This window comes from Pongo pygmaeus, chromosome 18, assembly GCF_028885625.2.
Source record: "Pongo pygmaeus isolate AG05252 chromosome 18, NHGRI_mPonPyg2-v2.0_pri, whole genome shotgun sequence".
Classification (NCBI taxonomy): Eukaryota; Metazoa; Chordata; class Mammalia; order Primates; family Hominidae; genus Pongo; species Pongo pygmaeus.
The window spans coordinates 2596613-2613977 of NC_072391.2; the positions used below are offsets into that span (position 1 = coordinate 2596613).

At 51.8% G+C, this 17365-nt stretch overlaps 1 protein-coding gene across 1 annotated transcript in view; it reads left to right on the top strand.

Moving 5' to 3' along the window:
- Nucleotides 1-17365, top strand: part of CCNF (cyclin F) — a 31562-nt gene that overhangs the window by 3572 nt on the left and 10625 nt on the right. Inside the window, exons 3-10 of the mRNA XM_054454827.2 lie at nt 76-182; nt 2718-2785; nt 4044-4237; nt 4968-5021; nt 6759-6863; nt 7159-7236; nt 10182-10333; nt 14661-14825. Of these exons, the coding sequence (XP_054310802.1) occupies nt 76-182; nt 2718-2785; nt 4044-4237; nt 4968-5021; nt 6759-6863; nt 7159-7236; nt 10182-10333; nt 14661-14825 (923 nt within the window). The remainder of the gene's footprint in view (nt 1-75; nt 183-2717; nt 2786-4043; nt 4238-4967; nt 5022-6758; nt 6864-7158; nt 7237-10181; nt 10334-14660; nt 14826-17365) is intronic.

A 17365-nucleotide genomic window follows, 5' to 3' on the forward strand; every position in this document is an offset into this window, starting at 1 on the left:
TCCTCGAGAGCCTCCAGATGTGGGGCTTTTGGGTGGTCCCTCCATCACCCAGCCCCGGCCCCTGTTGTTCTGCAGGTACACTCCCAGCTGAAGGACCTGGTGGACAACCACGCCACTGTGTGGGCATGTGCCAGCTTCCAGGAGCTGTGGCCGTCTCCAGGAAACCTGAAGCTCTTTGAAAGGTATCTCTGCACCCTGAGAATGGCTCAGTCTTCTCCTGCCTTGGCCTCCCTATGTGCCAGTCTGTGTCTCACGGCCTGATTCAGCAACGATTTTCCTGTTGCTGTCTCCCATAACATTGCCTCATCCCCTGGGGAGTGACTGAGGGTGGGAGAGACCTCACGCATCAGGCCGCACAAGCCACACACCGTCCAGCAGGCTGTGCATTCAGTCATCCCTCACGCCACTGACATGGGCCCGTGGTGCCTCCATAGGGCTGTGATCCATTCCCACATGACCCAGACAAGAGTCACCTTCCTGTGGAAACTTCACTCAGCCTTCCTTCCCTTTGGTCAAAGCCATCTGAATTCTATCCTATAGCGTTTCGCTCACTGGCTGATCCCACACCAACCTGCACCCCGCACGCTGGCCCCCGTCCATGTGTGCTCATGGTCCCAGGTACCAGCCGCCCTCAGAACAAACCAAGGAACGACAGCTCAGGCGGGGATTTTTCTTTTTTGTTGTTGTTTTTTGTTTTTTGTTTTTGCTTTTTTTCTTGAGACGGAGTCTCGCTCTGTCACCAGGCTGGAGTGCAGTGGTGCAATCTCGGCTCACTGCCACCACCAACTCCCTGGTTCAAGCGATTCTCCTGCCTCAGCCTCCCGAGTAGCTAGGATTACAGGCACGCGCTACCACGCCCATCTAATTTTTGTATTTTTAGTAGAGACGGGGTTTCGCTGTGTTGGCCAGGATGGTCTCGATCTTCTGACCTCATGATCTCAGGCGGGGATTTTTCTCACAGGGATTTGCTGTGACCCTCGTCCACCTGAGTTGCCACAAATCCAGATCGACAGCCACCCGGGGCAGGCAGCCATGTTGCCGCAGCTATGCTTGGGCTGCTTCCAGGGGGAGTGCATATATTTCTTATTGAGACATGATCCACACATCACACAGTTCACCCATTTAAAGTGTATAACTCAGCCGGGTGTGGCGTCACACCTGTATTCCCAGCACTTTGGGAGGCCAAGGCGGGTTGATCACTTGAGGTCGGGAGTTCGAGACCAGCCCGGCCAACATGGCAAAACCCTGTCTCTACTAAAAATACAAAAATTAGCTGGGTGCGGTGATGGGCGCTTGTAGTCCCAGCTACACTGAAGGCTGAAGCATGAGAATTGCTTAAATCCGGCAGGCGGAGGTTGCAGTGAGCCAAGATTGCACCATTGCACTCCAGCCTGGGTGATGGGGTAAGACTGTCTCAAAAAAATAATAATAAAATAATAAAACATGGCTGGGCACAGTGGCTCACGCCTGTAAACCCAGCACTTTGGGAGACCAAGGCGGGTGGATCACGAGGTCAAGAGTTTGAGACCAGCCTGAGCAACATGGTGAAACCCCGTCTCTACTAAAAATACAAAAATTAGCTGGGCGTGGTGGTGGGCACCTGTAATGCCAGCTATTCAGGAGGCTGAGGCAGGAGAATCGCTTGAACCCAGGAGGCAGAGGTTGCGGTGAGCCGAGATCACGCCACTGCACTCCTGCCTGAGCAACAGAGCGAGACTCCGTCTCAAAATAAATAAATAAGTAAATAAATAAATAAAATGTTTAACTCACTGGGTTTTAGTATTCTGAGAGTTGTACAGACATCACCAGTACTTAACTTTAGAACATTCTCCTTACCCCAAGAAGAAAGCTTGTCCCCATCAGCAGTTACTTCCCATTTTCCCCACAATCCTGGAAACTCTAGACAACCCCTAATTGATTTTCTGTCTCTCTGGATTTGCCTTTTGTGAGGATTTCACATGGAATCATGCAACACGTAGTCTTCTGTGGCTGGCTTCTTTCACAGACCCTGATGTTTTCAAGGTTCATCTCGTAGCATGTAATGGATAATTCATATTTCACTACAAGATATTAACAAATGTTCGGCTGGGCGTGGTGGCGGGCGCCTGTCATCCCAGCTACTCGGGAGGTTGAGGCAGGAGAATGGCGTGAACCTGGGAGGCGGAGCTTGCAGTGAGCCGAGATTGCACCACTGCGCTCCAGCCTGGGCGACAGAGCAGACTCCATCTCAAAAAAAAAAAAAAAGAAAAGAAAAAAAAAAGAAATGTTCTAGGGCCAGGCATGATGGCTCAAACCTATAATCCCAGCACTTTGTAAGACCGAGGCAGGAGGATCGCTTGGGTCTGGAATTTAAGACTAGCCTGGGCAACATAGCAAGACCCTGTCTCTAGAAAAGAACATTTTTTTTTTGACTAGCTGAGCGTGGTGGCACATGCCTATGGTCCTAGCTACTTGGGAGGGCGGGGTGTGAGAATGACTTAAGCCCAGGAGGTTGAGGCTGCAGTGAGCTGTGATCGCACCACTGCACTCCAGCCTGGGCAACAGAGCAAGACCCTGTCTCAGATAGATAGATAGAGATATATATATATGCACACACATATATATGTATATATATATTCGATTCGGGGAACAAGTATTCTGACTTCTTCAAGTGCTGTGGTACTTCATAACCTTTGTGGCATAAAATATTGTGATGTTTTATGTTCTTAATGTTTCAGGGCTGCCGAAAAGGGGAATTTCGAAGCTGCTGTGAAGCTGGGCATAGCCTACCTCTACAATGAAGGCCGTAAGTCCTCACCCCACCTGCATGTTGGCGCTTTAGATAAGCGTGAGCCTTTGGCCCTATGAAGAGGTGGTCCCCGTGTTAGCAGTTCAGTCGCTGTCCTTGCTCTATCCAATGGCGTGCCTCCCCATTCCCTCTCAGGAGCTCGTGCCCAGATGTACCCTGCTGAGGGACCTGCTAATGATACTCTGACTTTGTAGGTTATGAGAGTCACCTCTTGTTTTAGCAAACCCTTTAATTTCAGTTGGCAAAGAGTGACTGAGCCAGAGCCTCAGCATGGGGGCTGTTCGGGCTCCCGCCCTCTGCACCGTGGGCACGCAGACCTGCCTGTGGATGCTGGCCCTCTCCTCGGCCATCCTCTTAGAACTCTTGAGACAGAGTTCAGCGTGCCCTGTAACACAGAGCCAAGCTTCTAAACGGGAAGCAGGTACAGGCAGGTTAGAGCTGGCCTGGTGCCTGCATCCCTTCATCCCCAGAGGCCAGGTGCTCCTTGAAAGAAACTTGCGCAGCCTTTTCTTCTACCAGTTACTGCTTATCTGCCCAGCACCCCAAGGAACGAGCCCACGATCTGTCCCAGCTCTCAAAACAAATAAAGACTGGGATATAGCCTCCCACATTTCTACTTCTGAACGATCTGGTGTCTTGCTGGGAGAGAGTCCCTACCCTTGGCCAGCTAGCAGAATTGTGGTGACTGACAGGGACCATGAGCAACACCCTCCTCCAGAATCAGGGGAGCTGAGGTCCTACCCCTACCCTCCCATCAGAGAGCAGTTCCCAGACAAAATCCACACACCATACAGTTCACCCATCTAAAGCATGCAGTTCTGTGGTTTTTTTAGTATATTCACAGGGTTGTGCAGCCACTGCCACTGTCTAATTTTAGAATATTCTCCTCGTCCCAAAAAGAACCCCCACCCCTGCCCTGGACCCATTACCAGGGGTCAGGTGGTGGTTCCCAGCTGGAGGGAGGGTGGGACATGAAGTGTCGCGGGATCTCCTTCCCCTGACCTTCAGAATCCAGGCTTCCGGGAGGACCACAACAGGGTCATTGATCACAATGACCCACCTGTTCTAGACATTAACGAAGTAGGGGGAGAAAAGACAGGTGCCCCCATCCTGGAGGGCTCTTCTCTCCTGAAACACTAGCTGCTTTGCATTTTGGTGGGCTTCAGGCATTACACTTTCCACCAAGACCATGGAGAGCTTTCCACATTCCGTCCCTAAGAGACATCCCTAGGCTCTGTCCTGTCTGTCCCCACAGTGTCTGTGTCTGATGAGGCCCGTGCAGAAGTGAATGGCCTGAAGGCCTCTCGCTTCTTCAGTCTCGCTGAGCGGCTGAATGTGGGAGCCGCGCCTTTCATCTGGCTCTTCATCCGCCCTCCGTGGTCGGTGAGCGGAAGCTGCTGCAAGGCCGTGGTTCACGAGAGCCTCAGGGCAGAGTGCCAGCTGCAGAGGGTGAGTCTGGGTGAGGGGCAGCACCAGCGAGGCCACCTGCAGGGTCCCAGGACACAGGAGGACCCCAAGGGTAGATCCTGGACCCTGGAAAGTCAGGAGCCTAAGGGAAGTGAAGGTGCAGAAAACTGAGAGTGCAGATATGGGGAACGCATCTGGAAATTAGCTGGCACAGAGGAGGAAGCCTGAGAGCCAGGGTGGGCTGTGGAATTCTGGGTACACGTGCTGACAGCTGGAAACATGGGGCTGAGGCTGCATGGGGCAGTTGGAGCTCAAGACACAAATCCGGCCAGGTGCGGTGGCTCACGCCTGTCATCCTAGCACTTTGGGAGACTGAGGCCGGAGAATTGCTTGTGGCCAGGAGTTCGAGGCCAGTCTGGGCAACATGATGAAACCTCGTCTCTACAAAAAATACAAAAAACTTAGCCAGGGGTGGTGGTGCATACCTACAGTCCCAGCTACTCAGGAGGCTGAGGTGGGAGGATCGCTTGAGCCTGGGAGATTGAGCTTGCAATGAGCTGTGACTACGCCAATGCACTCCAGCCTGGGTGACAGAGCGAGACCCTGTTTCCATTTAAAAAAAAAAGACTGAAATCTGGGAGTGGCCCTCTGCGGGGGAGGGAGGGCCAGAGAGCAGGGCCATGGGCTTGGGACCCAAACACAGACAAGGGAGCGGTGGCCCCCGGACAGTTCTCTCTGCTGGAAATCACACTTCTTTCTCCTTTTTTTAAAGACTCACAAAGCATCCATATTGCACTGCTTGGGCAGAGTGCTGAGTCTGTTCGAGGTGAGTCAAATTGTTCTCTGTACTGGGACTTTGTGTTTGATACATCCCTAGCCAAGATCCTGGAAGTGAAAAGCAGCAGAGGGGGTGTCCAAGGCCCAAAACAAAAGGCAAGCCTTGCCCAGAAAGGCCTAGCTGGAGAAGCCAGGGGGCACATGTGGGCCTGGCCACGGGCTCCGATCCTGGCTCCATGACCTGCCTGGCGGGGGAGTGGGGGACAGTGAGAACTGCAGAGCAGATCTCAAGGAGGCATCGAACCTCCATGCTCGCTCGTCTGCTGGCCCTGCTCCTGGTGGGCCTCTCCTGCTCACATGGACCTCTCTGCTCTTGAAGTCCTAATGGGCTTTGTGATCCGTAAACCCCCTTTGCAGCAAATTGAGGGAACATGGTTGCTTCTAGTGACAGGGCTGGCAAACGCATCAGAGAGGGACACTGAGGAGAAGCCTTGAGAGCCACCACTAAGGGCCACCACCACTCTCCTGGCAGTTGAGGGCAGTTCCTTTGGCAGCAGTTGAGAAGGGCAGGCCTTTGGTGGTGCAGAGCTGAACCAGGGATCCCGCAGGCCCAGCCCAAATGTAAACCCTTCCAGGAAGAGAGCAGGGCTTTTGTGGCCAGGAGCTCTTGAGTTCATGTTCCTCTCTGGCTTTGGAGTGGTGTCTCTGTAGAGAAGTCATTTCTGCTATGAATTAGATAACGCATTTTATTAAAGCTCAGAGCAACGTGTGTTACCACTTAAGAGTATAGGGGCCGGGCACGGTGGCTCATGCCTGTAATCCCAGCACTTTAGGAGGCCAAAGTGAGTGGATCACCTGAGGTCAGGAGTTCGAGACCAGCCTGGCCAAAATGGTAAAACCACGTCTCTACTAAAAAACACAAAAATTAGCTGGGCGTGGTGGCAGGTGCCTATAATCCCAGCTACTCAGGAGGCTGAGGCAGGGAGAATTGCTTGAACCTGGGAAGCGGAGGTTGCAGTGAGCCGAGATTGCACCACTGCATTCCAGCCTGGAAACAGAGTGAGACTCAGTCTCAGAAAAAAAAAAAAAGTATGGAAAAGGAGGAAGATGGTGAGTAGAGTGACTGAACATCAAGTAAAGAATAAGGGCCGGTCATGGTGGCGCATGCCTGTAATCCCAGCACCTTGGGAGGCCGAGGCGGGGGGATCACCTGAGGTCAGGAGTTTGAGACCAACCTGGCCAATGTGTTGAAACCACGTCTTTACTGAAAAACACAAAAATTAGCCGGGCGTGGTGGTGGGCACCTGTAATCCTAGCTACTTGGGAGGCTGAGGCATGAGAGTTGCTTGAACCCGGGAAGCTGAGGTTTTAGTTAGCCAAGATCGTGCCACTATACTTTGGCCTGGGTGACAGAGGGAGACTCTGCCTCAACAACAACAAAAAAACCAGCCAGGCACAGTGGCTCATGCCTGTAATCCCAGCACTTTGGGAGACCGAGGTGGGTGGATCACCTGAGGCCAGGATTTTGAGACCAGCCTGGCCAACATGGTGAAACCTTGTCCCTACTAAAAATACAAAAATTAGCCGGGCATGATGGTGGGCTCCTGTAATCCCAGCTACTCAGGAGGCTGAGGCAGGAGAATTGGTTGAACCCAGGAGGCGGAGGTTGCAGTGAGCCAAGATGGCGCCATTGCACTCCAACCTGGGCGACGAGTGAAACTGTCTCAAAAAATAAAAATAAAAAAGAGAATAAGGGAAGAATGAACTCTGCTGGGATTTATTCTAGGATGAAGAGAAGCAGCAGCAGGCCCATGACTTGTTTGAGGAGGCTGCTCATCAGGGATGTCTGGCCAGCTCCTACCTCCTCTGGGAAAGCGACAGGAGGACAGATGTGAGTGGAGCCTGCTCTGGGTTGGGGGGAGTTACGCTGGACAAAGGCGTAGTTGATGCTGGTCCTTGGATGCAGTTCTGTCCGCAAAAGGGAGGTCGCTCTTGCTGCTCCCGGTCTCTCAGCCTCCGGGAGGCACTGATCAGTCGGCTACTCTTGGCACCCCCAAAAATGACTCCCACCATTTGAGAGAGAAGAGGTGGGAAGTTAGGGTAGTGTCGGCCCTTCTGGGTCTTGATTCTGAGTTCCTCCCGAGACACAGTTGTATAAAGTCTCGGTGGTCTTCTCCCGTTAACAGGTGTCAGATCCTGGGCGATGCCTCCACAGTTTCCGGAAACTCAGGGACTACGCTGCCAAAGGCTGCTGGGAAGCGCAGGTGAGGTGCGGGGCTGGGATGAAGTGGGGAGCTGGCCTTTCTCCCTCCAGCCTTGGAGCAGGACCATCTGGGCTCCCACATGGGAGGCCGGGATTGAGGGACACCCTAAGATCGGTTCAGCACTGGAACTGGTCTTAAAGGACAGGTACACAGTGATAAGAGCTGGGAAATGCGTTATTCATCTCTGCCCATCCACCCTTGCCTCTCAGCCAGCCAACCTCTTAATTTTCAAATGCTTGTGAGCTATAGCTGCTGTCAAAATTTGTGCCATTCTTGAAAGTTGTCCCATAGGTAGAACTGATCTTGATAACAAAACTTGAGGCTGCTTGAGAGCAGAGGGGCGTGTAGAGTCCCTTCCTGCTTCCTCTTCCTGTTAGCACCTTGCTTGTTATGTCACCTGGTCACCAAGTCATCCAGGGCTAGAGGGAGGAAATCAAGCATTGGTAGACTCTCCCCTCACAGCTATAAATTAAGTTGTTAGGGCCAGGTGCGGTGGCTCACATCTGAAATCCCAGCATTCTGGGAGGCCAAGGTGGGCAGATGACCTGAGGTCAGGAGTTCGAAACCAGCCTGGCCGACATGGTGAAACCGTCTCTACTAAAAATACAAAAATTAGCTGGGCATGGTGGCAGGCGCCTGATACTCAGGAGGTTGAGGCAGGAGAATCGCTTGAACCTGGGAGGCAGAGGTTGCAGTATCACTACACTCCAGCCTGGGCGACAGAGTAAGACTCTGTCTGAAGTAAAAAAAAGTTGTCAGGACAAATCAAAGAAAGCCCCTATTTACCAAATGGATAGAAGCTTGTTCTTGTCACCCCACCAAGTGGGTGGCAGAGTGATCTGTGCTCAAATGCTAGGGACGAAATTACAAATTGATAATGGCCCAGCCCGAGGTGTCATAGCACATTGTGGTGTTCACATCCAAAAAGCCAGTCAACAGATTTACAAGAAGGCCAGGCATCATGGCTCACGCCTGCAATCCCAGCACTTTAGGATGTTGAGTTGGGAGGATCGCTTGAGCCCAGGAGTTCAAGACCAGCCCTGGCGACATAGTGAGACCCCATCTCGACAAAAAATTTTAAAATTAGCTGGATGGACTGGGTGCAAGTGGCTCGTGCCTGTAATCCCAGCACTTTGGGAGGCTGAGGCGGGCGGATCACGAGGTCAAGAGATCGAGACCACCCTGGCCAACGTGGTGAAAGCCCGTCTTTACTAAAAATACAAAAAAAATTAGCTGGGCCTGGTGGCACATGCCTAGAGTCCTAACTACTCGGGAGGCTGAGGTAGGAGAATTGCTTGAACCCAGGAGGAGGAAGTTACAGTGAGCCGAGATTGTGCCACTGCACTCCAGCCTGGCAACAGAGCGATACTCCATCTCAAAAAAAAAAAAAAAAAAATTAGCTGGATGTGGTGGCGTGTGCCTTGTAGTCCAGCTACTCAGGAGGCTGAGGCAGGAGGATCACTTGAGCCTGGGAGGTCAAAGCTGCAGACAGCCATGATCGCAACACTGCACTTCAGCCTGGGCTACAGAGGGAGACCCTATCTCAACAAAAAAATTGTTTACAAGAAATGCAACAATGTAGTTCTGTTGGAAACTCAGAGTAATCAATAAGAATAGGAAGACTCTGGTGGAAGTTCAAGGGGCCTCAGTTGTCAAAAAAGAGGAAATACGGCCAAGCACAGTGGCTCACATTTATAATCCCAACACTTTGGGAGGCTGAGGCAGGAGGATCACTTGAAGCCAGGAGTTCTCTCTCTGTTGCCCAGGCTAGGGCACAGTGGTGCGATCTCAGCTCACTGCAACCTCTGACACCTGAGTTCAAGCCTTCTGAGTAGCTGGGACTATAGGCGCCTGCCACCACACCCAGGTAATTTTTGTATTTTTAGTAGAGGCAGGGTTTCACCATGTTTGCCAGGCTGGTCTAAAACTCCTGACCTCAAGTAATCTGCCCTCCTCGGCCTCCCAAAGTGTTGGGATTACAGGAGTGAGCCACCGCACCTGGCCAAAAGAAAATTAATAATAAATAAATAAAAATAGGAAATAAACTCAAGTGGTTAGAAATTGGAATGTTCAACCTTACTACTAGTCATAAGAGTGCACTTTTAAATGAGATATTTTGGGCTCATGATATTAGCAAATTTTATATATATATATATATTTTTTTTTTTTTTTTCTTTTTTTTTTTTTTGACAGAGTCTTGTTCTGTCGCCCAGGCTGGAGCGCAGTGGCACAGTCTCAGCTCACCACAAGCTCCGCCTCCCGGGTTCATGCCATTCTCGTGCCTCAGCCTCCCAAGTAGCTGGGACTACAGGCATTGCACCACCACGCCCGGCTAATTTTTTTGTATTTTTAGTAGAGACAGGGTTTCACCATGTTAGCCAGGATGGTCTGGATCTCCTGACTTCGTGATCTGCCTGCCTCAGCCTCCCAAAGTGCTGGGATTACAGGCTTGAGCCACTGCGCCCGGCCCTTAATTTTATATATATATATATATATATCTGTTTTTGAGTGGCTAGCTGGTAACTTCTGAAAATAGCTGTTTTTAATAATCACAGTGTTTGCTGGTATGAAGCTGTGATGAAGCAGGTGCTCCTATTCCTGGGTGTAAACATTGGCAGAAGCCTTTCGGAGAGCACTGGGGCATGTGGCCAGAGACTTAACACAGCTGCGCCAGGCATTAACCATGTAAGAAACTGAGACCTGAGCCACGGTGGAAAGGCCACTGACATTTCATTATATATCTTTTCTCATGTCATCTATTACTTATTCAAAAAAGAATAATAATTAAAACCTGAGCCATCCTCGTTCCCGAAGCTTGCGAAGGTTTAAGTTAAGTAGGGCAGTGTGTCCACATGCATTTGCTGCCTGAATGGCCCTTTGCTTCAGAAATGGAAAACTGCAACACGGCTGCTGCCTCACGCTCATGTTTGTCTTTTCTTCCTCAGCTGTCTTTAGCCAAAGCCTGTGCAAATGCAAACCAGCTTGGACTGGAGGTGAGAGCTTCCAATGAGATCGTCTGCCAGCTATTTCAGGCTTCCCAGGCTGTCAGTAAACAGCAAGTCTTCTCCGTGCAGAAGGGACTCAATGACACAATGAGGTGAGGCATTCAGGCCGGGACTTCTAATCAGAGCGGTGCGGCAGCCAGCCTCCAGGGGAAGGGAACCCTTTCCTCTTAACGCCAGTTACCTGTGACACGGCGGCATAGAGTTCCCTTATCACCCTTTTTTTTGAAATGGAGTCTCTCTCTGTCGCCCAGGCTGGAGTGCAGTGGTGTGATCTCAGCTCACTGCAATCTCCGCCTCCTGGGTTCAAGCAATTCTGCTGCCTCAGCCTTCCGAGTAGCTGGGACTAACAGGCACCCACCACCACACCTGGCTAATTTTTTGTATTTTTAGTAGAGATGGGGTTTCACCATGTTAGCCAGGATGGTCTTGATCTCCCGATCTTGTGATCCGCCCGCCTCAGCCTCCCAAAGTGCTGGGATTACAGGTGTGAGCCACCACGCCCAGCCACCTTTTTTTTTTGAGACAGGGTCTGGCTCTGTCACCCAGGCCAGAGTGCAGTGGCATGATTTCAGCTCACTGCAGCCTCCGCCTCCCAAGCTCAAGTGATCCTCCCACCTTACCCTCCTGAGTAGCTGGGACTACAGATGCACACCATCACGCACAGCTAATTGTTGTATTTTTAGTAGAGACAGGGTATCACTGTGTTGCCCAGGCTAGTCTTGAACTCCTGGGCTCAAGCGACCCTCCTGCCCCAGCCTCCCACGGTGCAGTGATCTTTTTTAAGCCACAGAACACGTTGAACATCTTTTTTTTTTTTTTTGAGATAGGCTGTCTGTCACCCAGGGTGGAGTGCAGTGGTGTGATCTCGGCTCGCTGTAGCCTCCGCCTCCTGGGCTCAAGCCTTTCTCCTGCCTCAGTCCCCCAAGTAGGACTACAGGCACCACACCTGGCTAATTTTTGTATATTTTGTAGAGATGGGGTTTTGCCATGTTGGCCAGGCTGGTCTCAAACTCCTGGCCTCAAGCAATCTGCCCACCTTGGCCTCCCAAAGTGCTGAGATTACAGGTGTGAGCTGCCGCTCGCAGCCTCCATTGAACATCTTAAACATCTTTCTGAGATGATGAGATTCATATTCCCAATTCCCAAAGCTGAGACACAGCCTCTTCTTTATGGCCAGTCTTTGCAAGCATCAACATGTCATGTGAAACTCAGTGGCCCTTGGGAGCCCTGCCGTCCGGGGCAGCTGCCATGCTGACCACCGAATCACAGAGAGGGTGTGATCTTGGCTCACTGCAACCTCCACCTCCCAGGTTCCAATGATTCTCCTGCCTCAGCCTTTTGATTAGCTGGGATTACAGCCATGTGTCATGACATCTGACTAATTTTTGTATTTTTAGTAGAGACAGGGTTTCACCATTTTGACGAGGCTGGTCTCGAACTCCTGACCTCAAGTGATCTGCCCACCTCAGCCTCCCAGAGTGCTGGGATTATAGTCATGAGCCACCATGCCTGGCCAATCCTAGCACTTTGGGACACTGAGGAGGGAGGATCGCTTAAGCCCAACAGTCTGAGACCAACCCCATCTCTATGAAAAAAAAAAAAAAAAAAGAATTATCATCCCTTCTCCGGAGAGGCCTGATGTCCCTTTCTGACAAACACACACGCATTCACACATGCGTACTGATACACAGGCTTAGGGATGTAGCACCCCTTTCCCCTATATTAAATGACACTGGCCAGGCGCTGTGCCTCATACCTATAATCTCAGCACTTTGGAAGGCCAAGGTGGCAGGATCACTTGAGGCCAGGAGTTCAACGCTGCAGTGAGCTGTGATGGTGCCACTGCACTCCAGCCTGGGACACAGAGCAAGACACTCTCCTCAAAAAAAAAAAAAAGAAAATCTTTTTAAAAAATGGCACCAAGCTGTAGTGCTGTTGAGTCCTGTGCTGCCCGTGTGGTGATGCAGTCCCCTTCCCTCTTTCTGTTGGAAGAAATGTGCTGATAACACCTTCTAACCTTCTTGGTCTGCTCTCTTTTTTTGGTTTGTTGATATTCATTTTATGTGTATGGGCATTTTTTTTTAATTTATTTACCAGAGAGATGCAGCATCTGATATAAAGCGAAGGTGCATTCCCCATTTTAAAGTATGCAATTCAGTGGTCTGTTTTTATTTATTTATTTATTTATTTTGAGACGGAGTCTCGCTCTGTCGCCCAGGCTAGAGTGCAGTGGCGCGATCTTGGCTCACTGCAAGCTCTGCCTCCCCGGTTCATGCCATTCTCCTGCCTCAGCCTCCCGAGTAGCTGGGACTACAGGCGTCTGCCACCATGCCCGGCTATTTTTTTGTATTTTTAGTAGAGACGGGGTTTCACTGTGTTATCCGTGATGGTCTCGATCTCCTGACCTCGTGATCCGCCCACCTCGGCCTCCCAAAGTGCTAGGATTACAGGCGTGAGCCACCCTGCCTGGCCTATTTTTATTTTTTTAATTTATTTTATTTCATTTTTGGACAGAGTCTCATTCTGTCACCCAGGCTGGAGTCCAGTGGCACGATCTCGGCTCACCGCAACCTCTGCCCCCATGGGTTCAAGCGATTCTCTTGCCTCAGCCTCCCGAGTAGCTGGGATTACAGGTGCCTGCCACTGCGCCTGGCTGATTTTTGTATTTTTAGTAGAGACGGGGTTTCACCATCTTGGTCAGGCTGGTTTTGAACTCCTGACCGCGTGAGCCACTGTGCCCAGCCCTGTTTGTATTTTTATTTTTTTAATTTAATTTTTTTTTTTTTTTTGAGACGGAGTCTCACCCTGTTGCCCAGACTGGAGCGTAGTGGTGTGATCTCAGCTCACTGCAGTCTCTGCCTCCTGGGTTCAAGCGATTCTCCCACCTCAGCCTCCCAAGTGGCTGGGACTACAGGTACGCACCACCATGCCTACTTAATTTTTGGTTTTTTTGGTAGAGACAGGGTTTCACCATATTGGCCAGGCTGCTCTTGAACTCCTGACCTCAGATGATCTGCCCTCCTTGGCCTCCCAAAGTGCTGGGATTATAGGCATGAGCCACCATGCCTGGCCCAGTGGTTGTTTTTAGAAATCAGATCATTAAGCGTGTTAAATCCATCTGCTTTGAGTAAGCTTTGTAGTCTGTTCACAGTAGAGGCCAGTTTAAACCTTAAACACCTGGCTCTTGCATGTTCTCTGTTCTGGGAGGAAATAGAGGCTGATCTGCTCCTCCTCTGTCCTTCTTTTCACGCCTCGGCCCATCTTCCTCTCCTCCCCTCCACCTCTGAAGATGATTGTGTCTGGGCTGACGCCTGGCACCTGCGTTGCCTGTCTAGCAGAATCACACTTCCTCCCACTCTCTCGCTTTCTGTTCACTCTGACCCCTCTGCTCTAAGACAAGCGTCTACAGCCGGGCGCAGTGGCTTACACCTGTCATCCCTGCACTTTGGGTAGTGGAGGCGAGCAGATCACCTGAGGTCAGGAGTTCGAGGCCAGCCTGGCCATCATGGTGAAACCCTGTCTCTACCAAAAATACAAAAATTAGGCTGGGCGCAGTGGCTCCCATCTGTAATCCCAGCACTTTGGGAGGCCAAGGCGGGTGGATCACGAGGTCAGAAGATTGAGACCATCCTGGCAAATACGGTGAAACCCCACCTCTACTAAAAATACAAAAAATTAGCTGGGTGTGGTGGCACGTGCCTGTAATCCCAGCTACCCAGGAGGCTGAGGCAGGAGAATCACTTGAACCCGGGAGGTGCAGGTTGCAGTGAGCTGAGATTGTGCCACTGCACTCCAGCCTGGGTGACAGACCGAGACTCCGTCTCAAAAAAAAAAAATACAAAAATTAGCTAGGCGTGGCAGTGTGTGCTTGTAATCCCAGCTACTGGGGAGGCTGAGGCAGGAGAATCGCTTGAACCCGGGAGGCGGAGTTTGTAGTAAGCTGAGATTACGCCACTGAACTCCAATCTGGGTGATAGAGCGAAACTGTTTCAAAAAAAGACAAGTGTCTCCACACTATTCAGAAAGGCATTTATCATATTGGGGCATCCTGTGGCATTCCCTTGCAACTGTCCACCTTCTCCCGCTACCTGCATGCCCCGAGGGTCAGGGTTCATCCACTGCGGGCAGATCAACGGCTGTGGGCTGACTTTTCACTTTGCGCCAGGTCGAGGTCTCAAAGCGCTTGTGTTTGGGAGCACCAGGAACAGTCGAAGGATGTGGGGCCTGCTTAGGGGCTGGGACCCACGGGGCCTCCCGGGCTTCCTGTGACATGGCCTCTCCAGCCTGGGTTCCAGGGTAAACCCATGATTCCAGAGCTAGCCAGGTTATTTGGTCGGGCCCAACAGGTGGGGTTGAAATTGCAGACAGGAACACACGGAGAACGCCCCCACCAGTTCCCACGTGCTGCTCTGCCCACAGGTACATTCTGATCGACTGGCTGGTGGAAGTTGCCACCATGAAGGATTTCACAAGCCTGTGCCTGCACCTGACCGTGGAGTGCGTGGACCGGTACCTGCGGAGGAGGCTGGTGCCGCGGTACAGGCTCCAGCTGCTGGGCATCGCCTGCATGGTCATCTGCACCCGGTGAGAAGCCCCCTTGGCCCAGCTGGCAGGGACGTGCTGGCCCTTCCTGGGTTCAGGGTCACCTGCCCTTCATGTGCTCCTCATTGGTTTTTTTTTTTTTTTTTTTTTTTGTTGAGATCAAGTCTTGCTCTGTCACCCAGGCTGGAGTGCAGGGGTGCAATCTCGGCTCACTGCAACCTCCGCCTCCCAGGTTCTGCCTCAGCCTCCAGAGTAGCTGGGACTGCAGACGTGCGCCACCATGCCCACCTAATTTTTTTGTATTTTTAGTAGAGACGGGGTTTCACCATGTTGGTCAGGCTGGTCTCAAACTCTTGATTTCAAATGATCCGCCCGCCTCGACCTCCCAAAGTGCTGGGATTACAGGCATGAGCCACTGCGCCTGGCCCTCACTGGTTCTTGACTCATGAGCCATGAGTATCCCACCCGGTCAGACATGGAGTGCCAAGCTGAGGGCCCTCTGCAGGCAGGGGTGGCAGAACAGCCCTTGGTGTGTGGGGGCTGCTGTGTGGGGTGCCTGCATCCAGGCAATTCGTCCTGGCATGCGGTCTCAGGACCCAAAGTGTGGCCTCACTCTGGCAGGCACAGGCTGGACCGCCCTGTCCCCTGGCTCCTGAGGGCAGCAGGATGCCTGATCAGGGAGGGTGGCAGTTGGCTGCCCTTCTCTGAAGTCAGGTTCTAGACTCTGTTGCCAGAGTTTCCTACACTCTTGGAGTTAGAGTTTTTCGTCCCCCACTGGTGCCCTGCAGAGCCCACTCCAGCTACGTGGGTGTCTCTCAGCAGCAGGGTACGTCCTTACACAGCAGCGGTCCTTTTCAAATCAGACCACTGCTTTCCTTTAACTAATGCTGGATCCCCTAGTTCCGCCTTTGGAAATAACGTGGAAATGATTCTCACAATACGTTTTGCATTTCCTAAACCAGCTGTCCCCAACGTGGTCTGCATTTCCCGAGGAAGTGCTTTCCAGACTGACTCCTCTGTAGAGCCTGGTAGGTGAGGATAGGCTTGGCTGCACACAGCATATGTGTAAGCTACAGAGACTTCTTTCTCTCTTGCACAGGTAACCCAGAGGCAGAGGGTCCAGGCTCAGGTCATTGGGATGTTTTTTGTTTCACGAGGAAGCAGAGGAGCCCCATCTCCCATCTTAATCTCTGCCACCAACTAGGGTGCTGCCCTTGTCCCTGTGACACCTGTACCTGCCACATTCACCTTTGCACTGAGCTTAGTCTTGTGGCCATGTCTCACCAGATGGGAACTGGGAGGTGTAGTCTCTTTGGGCCTGCGTGTGCCAGCTCGATGCAGTGTCATTCCCATGGAAGGAGGGAGCAAACCCTGCCACAAGCATCCAGAGCTGTCTTCAGATGTGCTCTTGGGCCTGAATCCAGCGTCCCAGGTCTTCCGACCAGAGACGACTGAGGAGGTCGGGCGGCCGCCTCCCTGGAACTGACCGCACATCCATCACTGCAACCTACGACAAAGCTCCTGGGCCGCAAACCAGCTGGCAGTGAGAGAATAACTGCTAAAAATGTTTCAGGGAGCTGAGTCCAATTTCTTCCCCAACCACAAGCCCTGATTGCAGTGGTCCATATAACTATCACTACAGCTCCCTCAAATCAACTCTGCCTTATTATCCTTTTTTTTTTTTTTTTTTATAAAGCTGGAGACCAGGCACGGTGGCTCACGCCTCTAATCCCAGCACTTTGGGAGGCCGATGTGGGCGGATCGTGAGGTCAGGAGTTCAAGACCAGCCTGGGCAACATGGTGAAACCCTGTCTCTACTAAAGATACAAAAAATTAGCTGGGCGTGGTGGTGCATGCCTATAATCCCAGCTACTCAGGAGGCTGAGGCAGGAGAATTGCTTGAACCCGGGAGGCAGAGGTTGCAGTGAGCCAAGATTACACCATTGCACTCCAGCCTGAGCAATGGGGCAAGACTCTGTCTCAAAAAAATAAAATAAAATAAAAATACAAACAAAATTAGCCAGACGTGGTAGTGGGCGCCTGTGGTCCCATCTACTTGGGAGGCTGAGGCATGAAAATCACTTGAACCTGGGAGGTGGAGGTTGCAGTGAGCCGAGATAGTGCCACTGCACTAATCCAGCCTGGGTGACAGAGGGAAACTCTGTCTCAAAAAAAAAAGGTTTTAAAGGCTGAGCTGCCCCCAACTTCTGCTCTCAGAGGTGCCCTGCCCCCACCAGCCACCTCACACCCCACAGTGGACTCTCGTTGGCCACTGATATCTCGTCTTTTTGGCGTCTGCAGCCCCCGTGCTGGCAGGCATAGTCCCCGTGCCTCTTGTCCTCTTGGTCAAGTGAATGACACATGCAACCTGCAGAGTCCCTAGGACAAAGCAGCCAAGGGACTTGGCCTCAGTCCAGGGGGAAGGTGCCTTGCGGGGGGCTGCTGGAGCAGCGTGTTCCCTGATAGTTGGTGCTGGTTGACAGCAGAGAACAGGGTGACCACTGCCTGGGGACAGTCAGGATTCCTGCAGCCACACAGTGCCGGGCACAGACTTTCCAACAACCCTTGGACCCTTTGCCTCC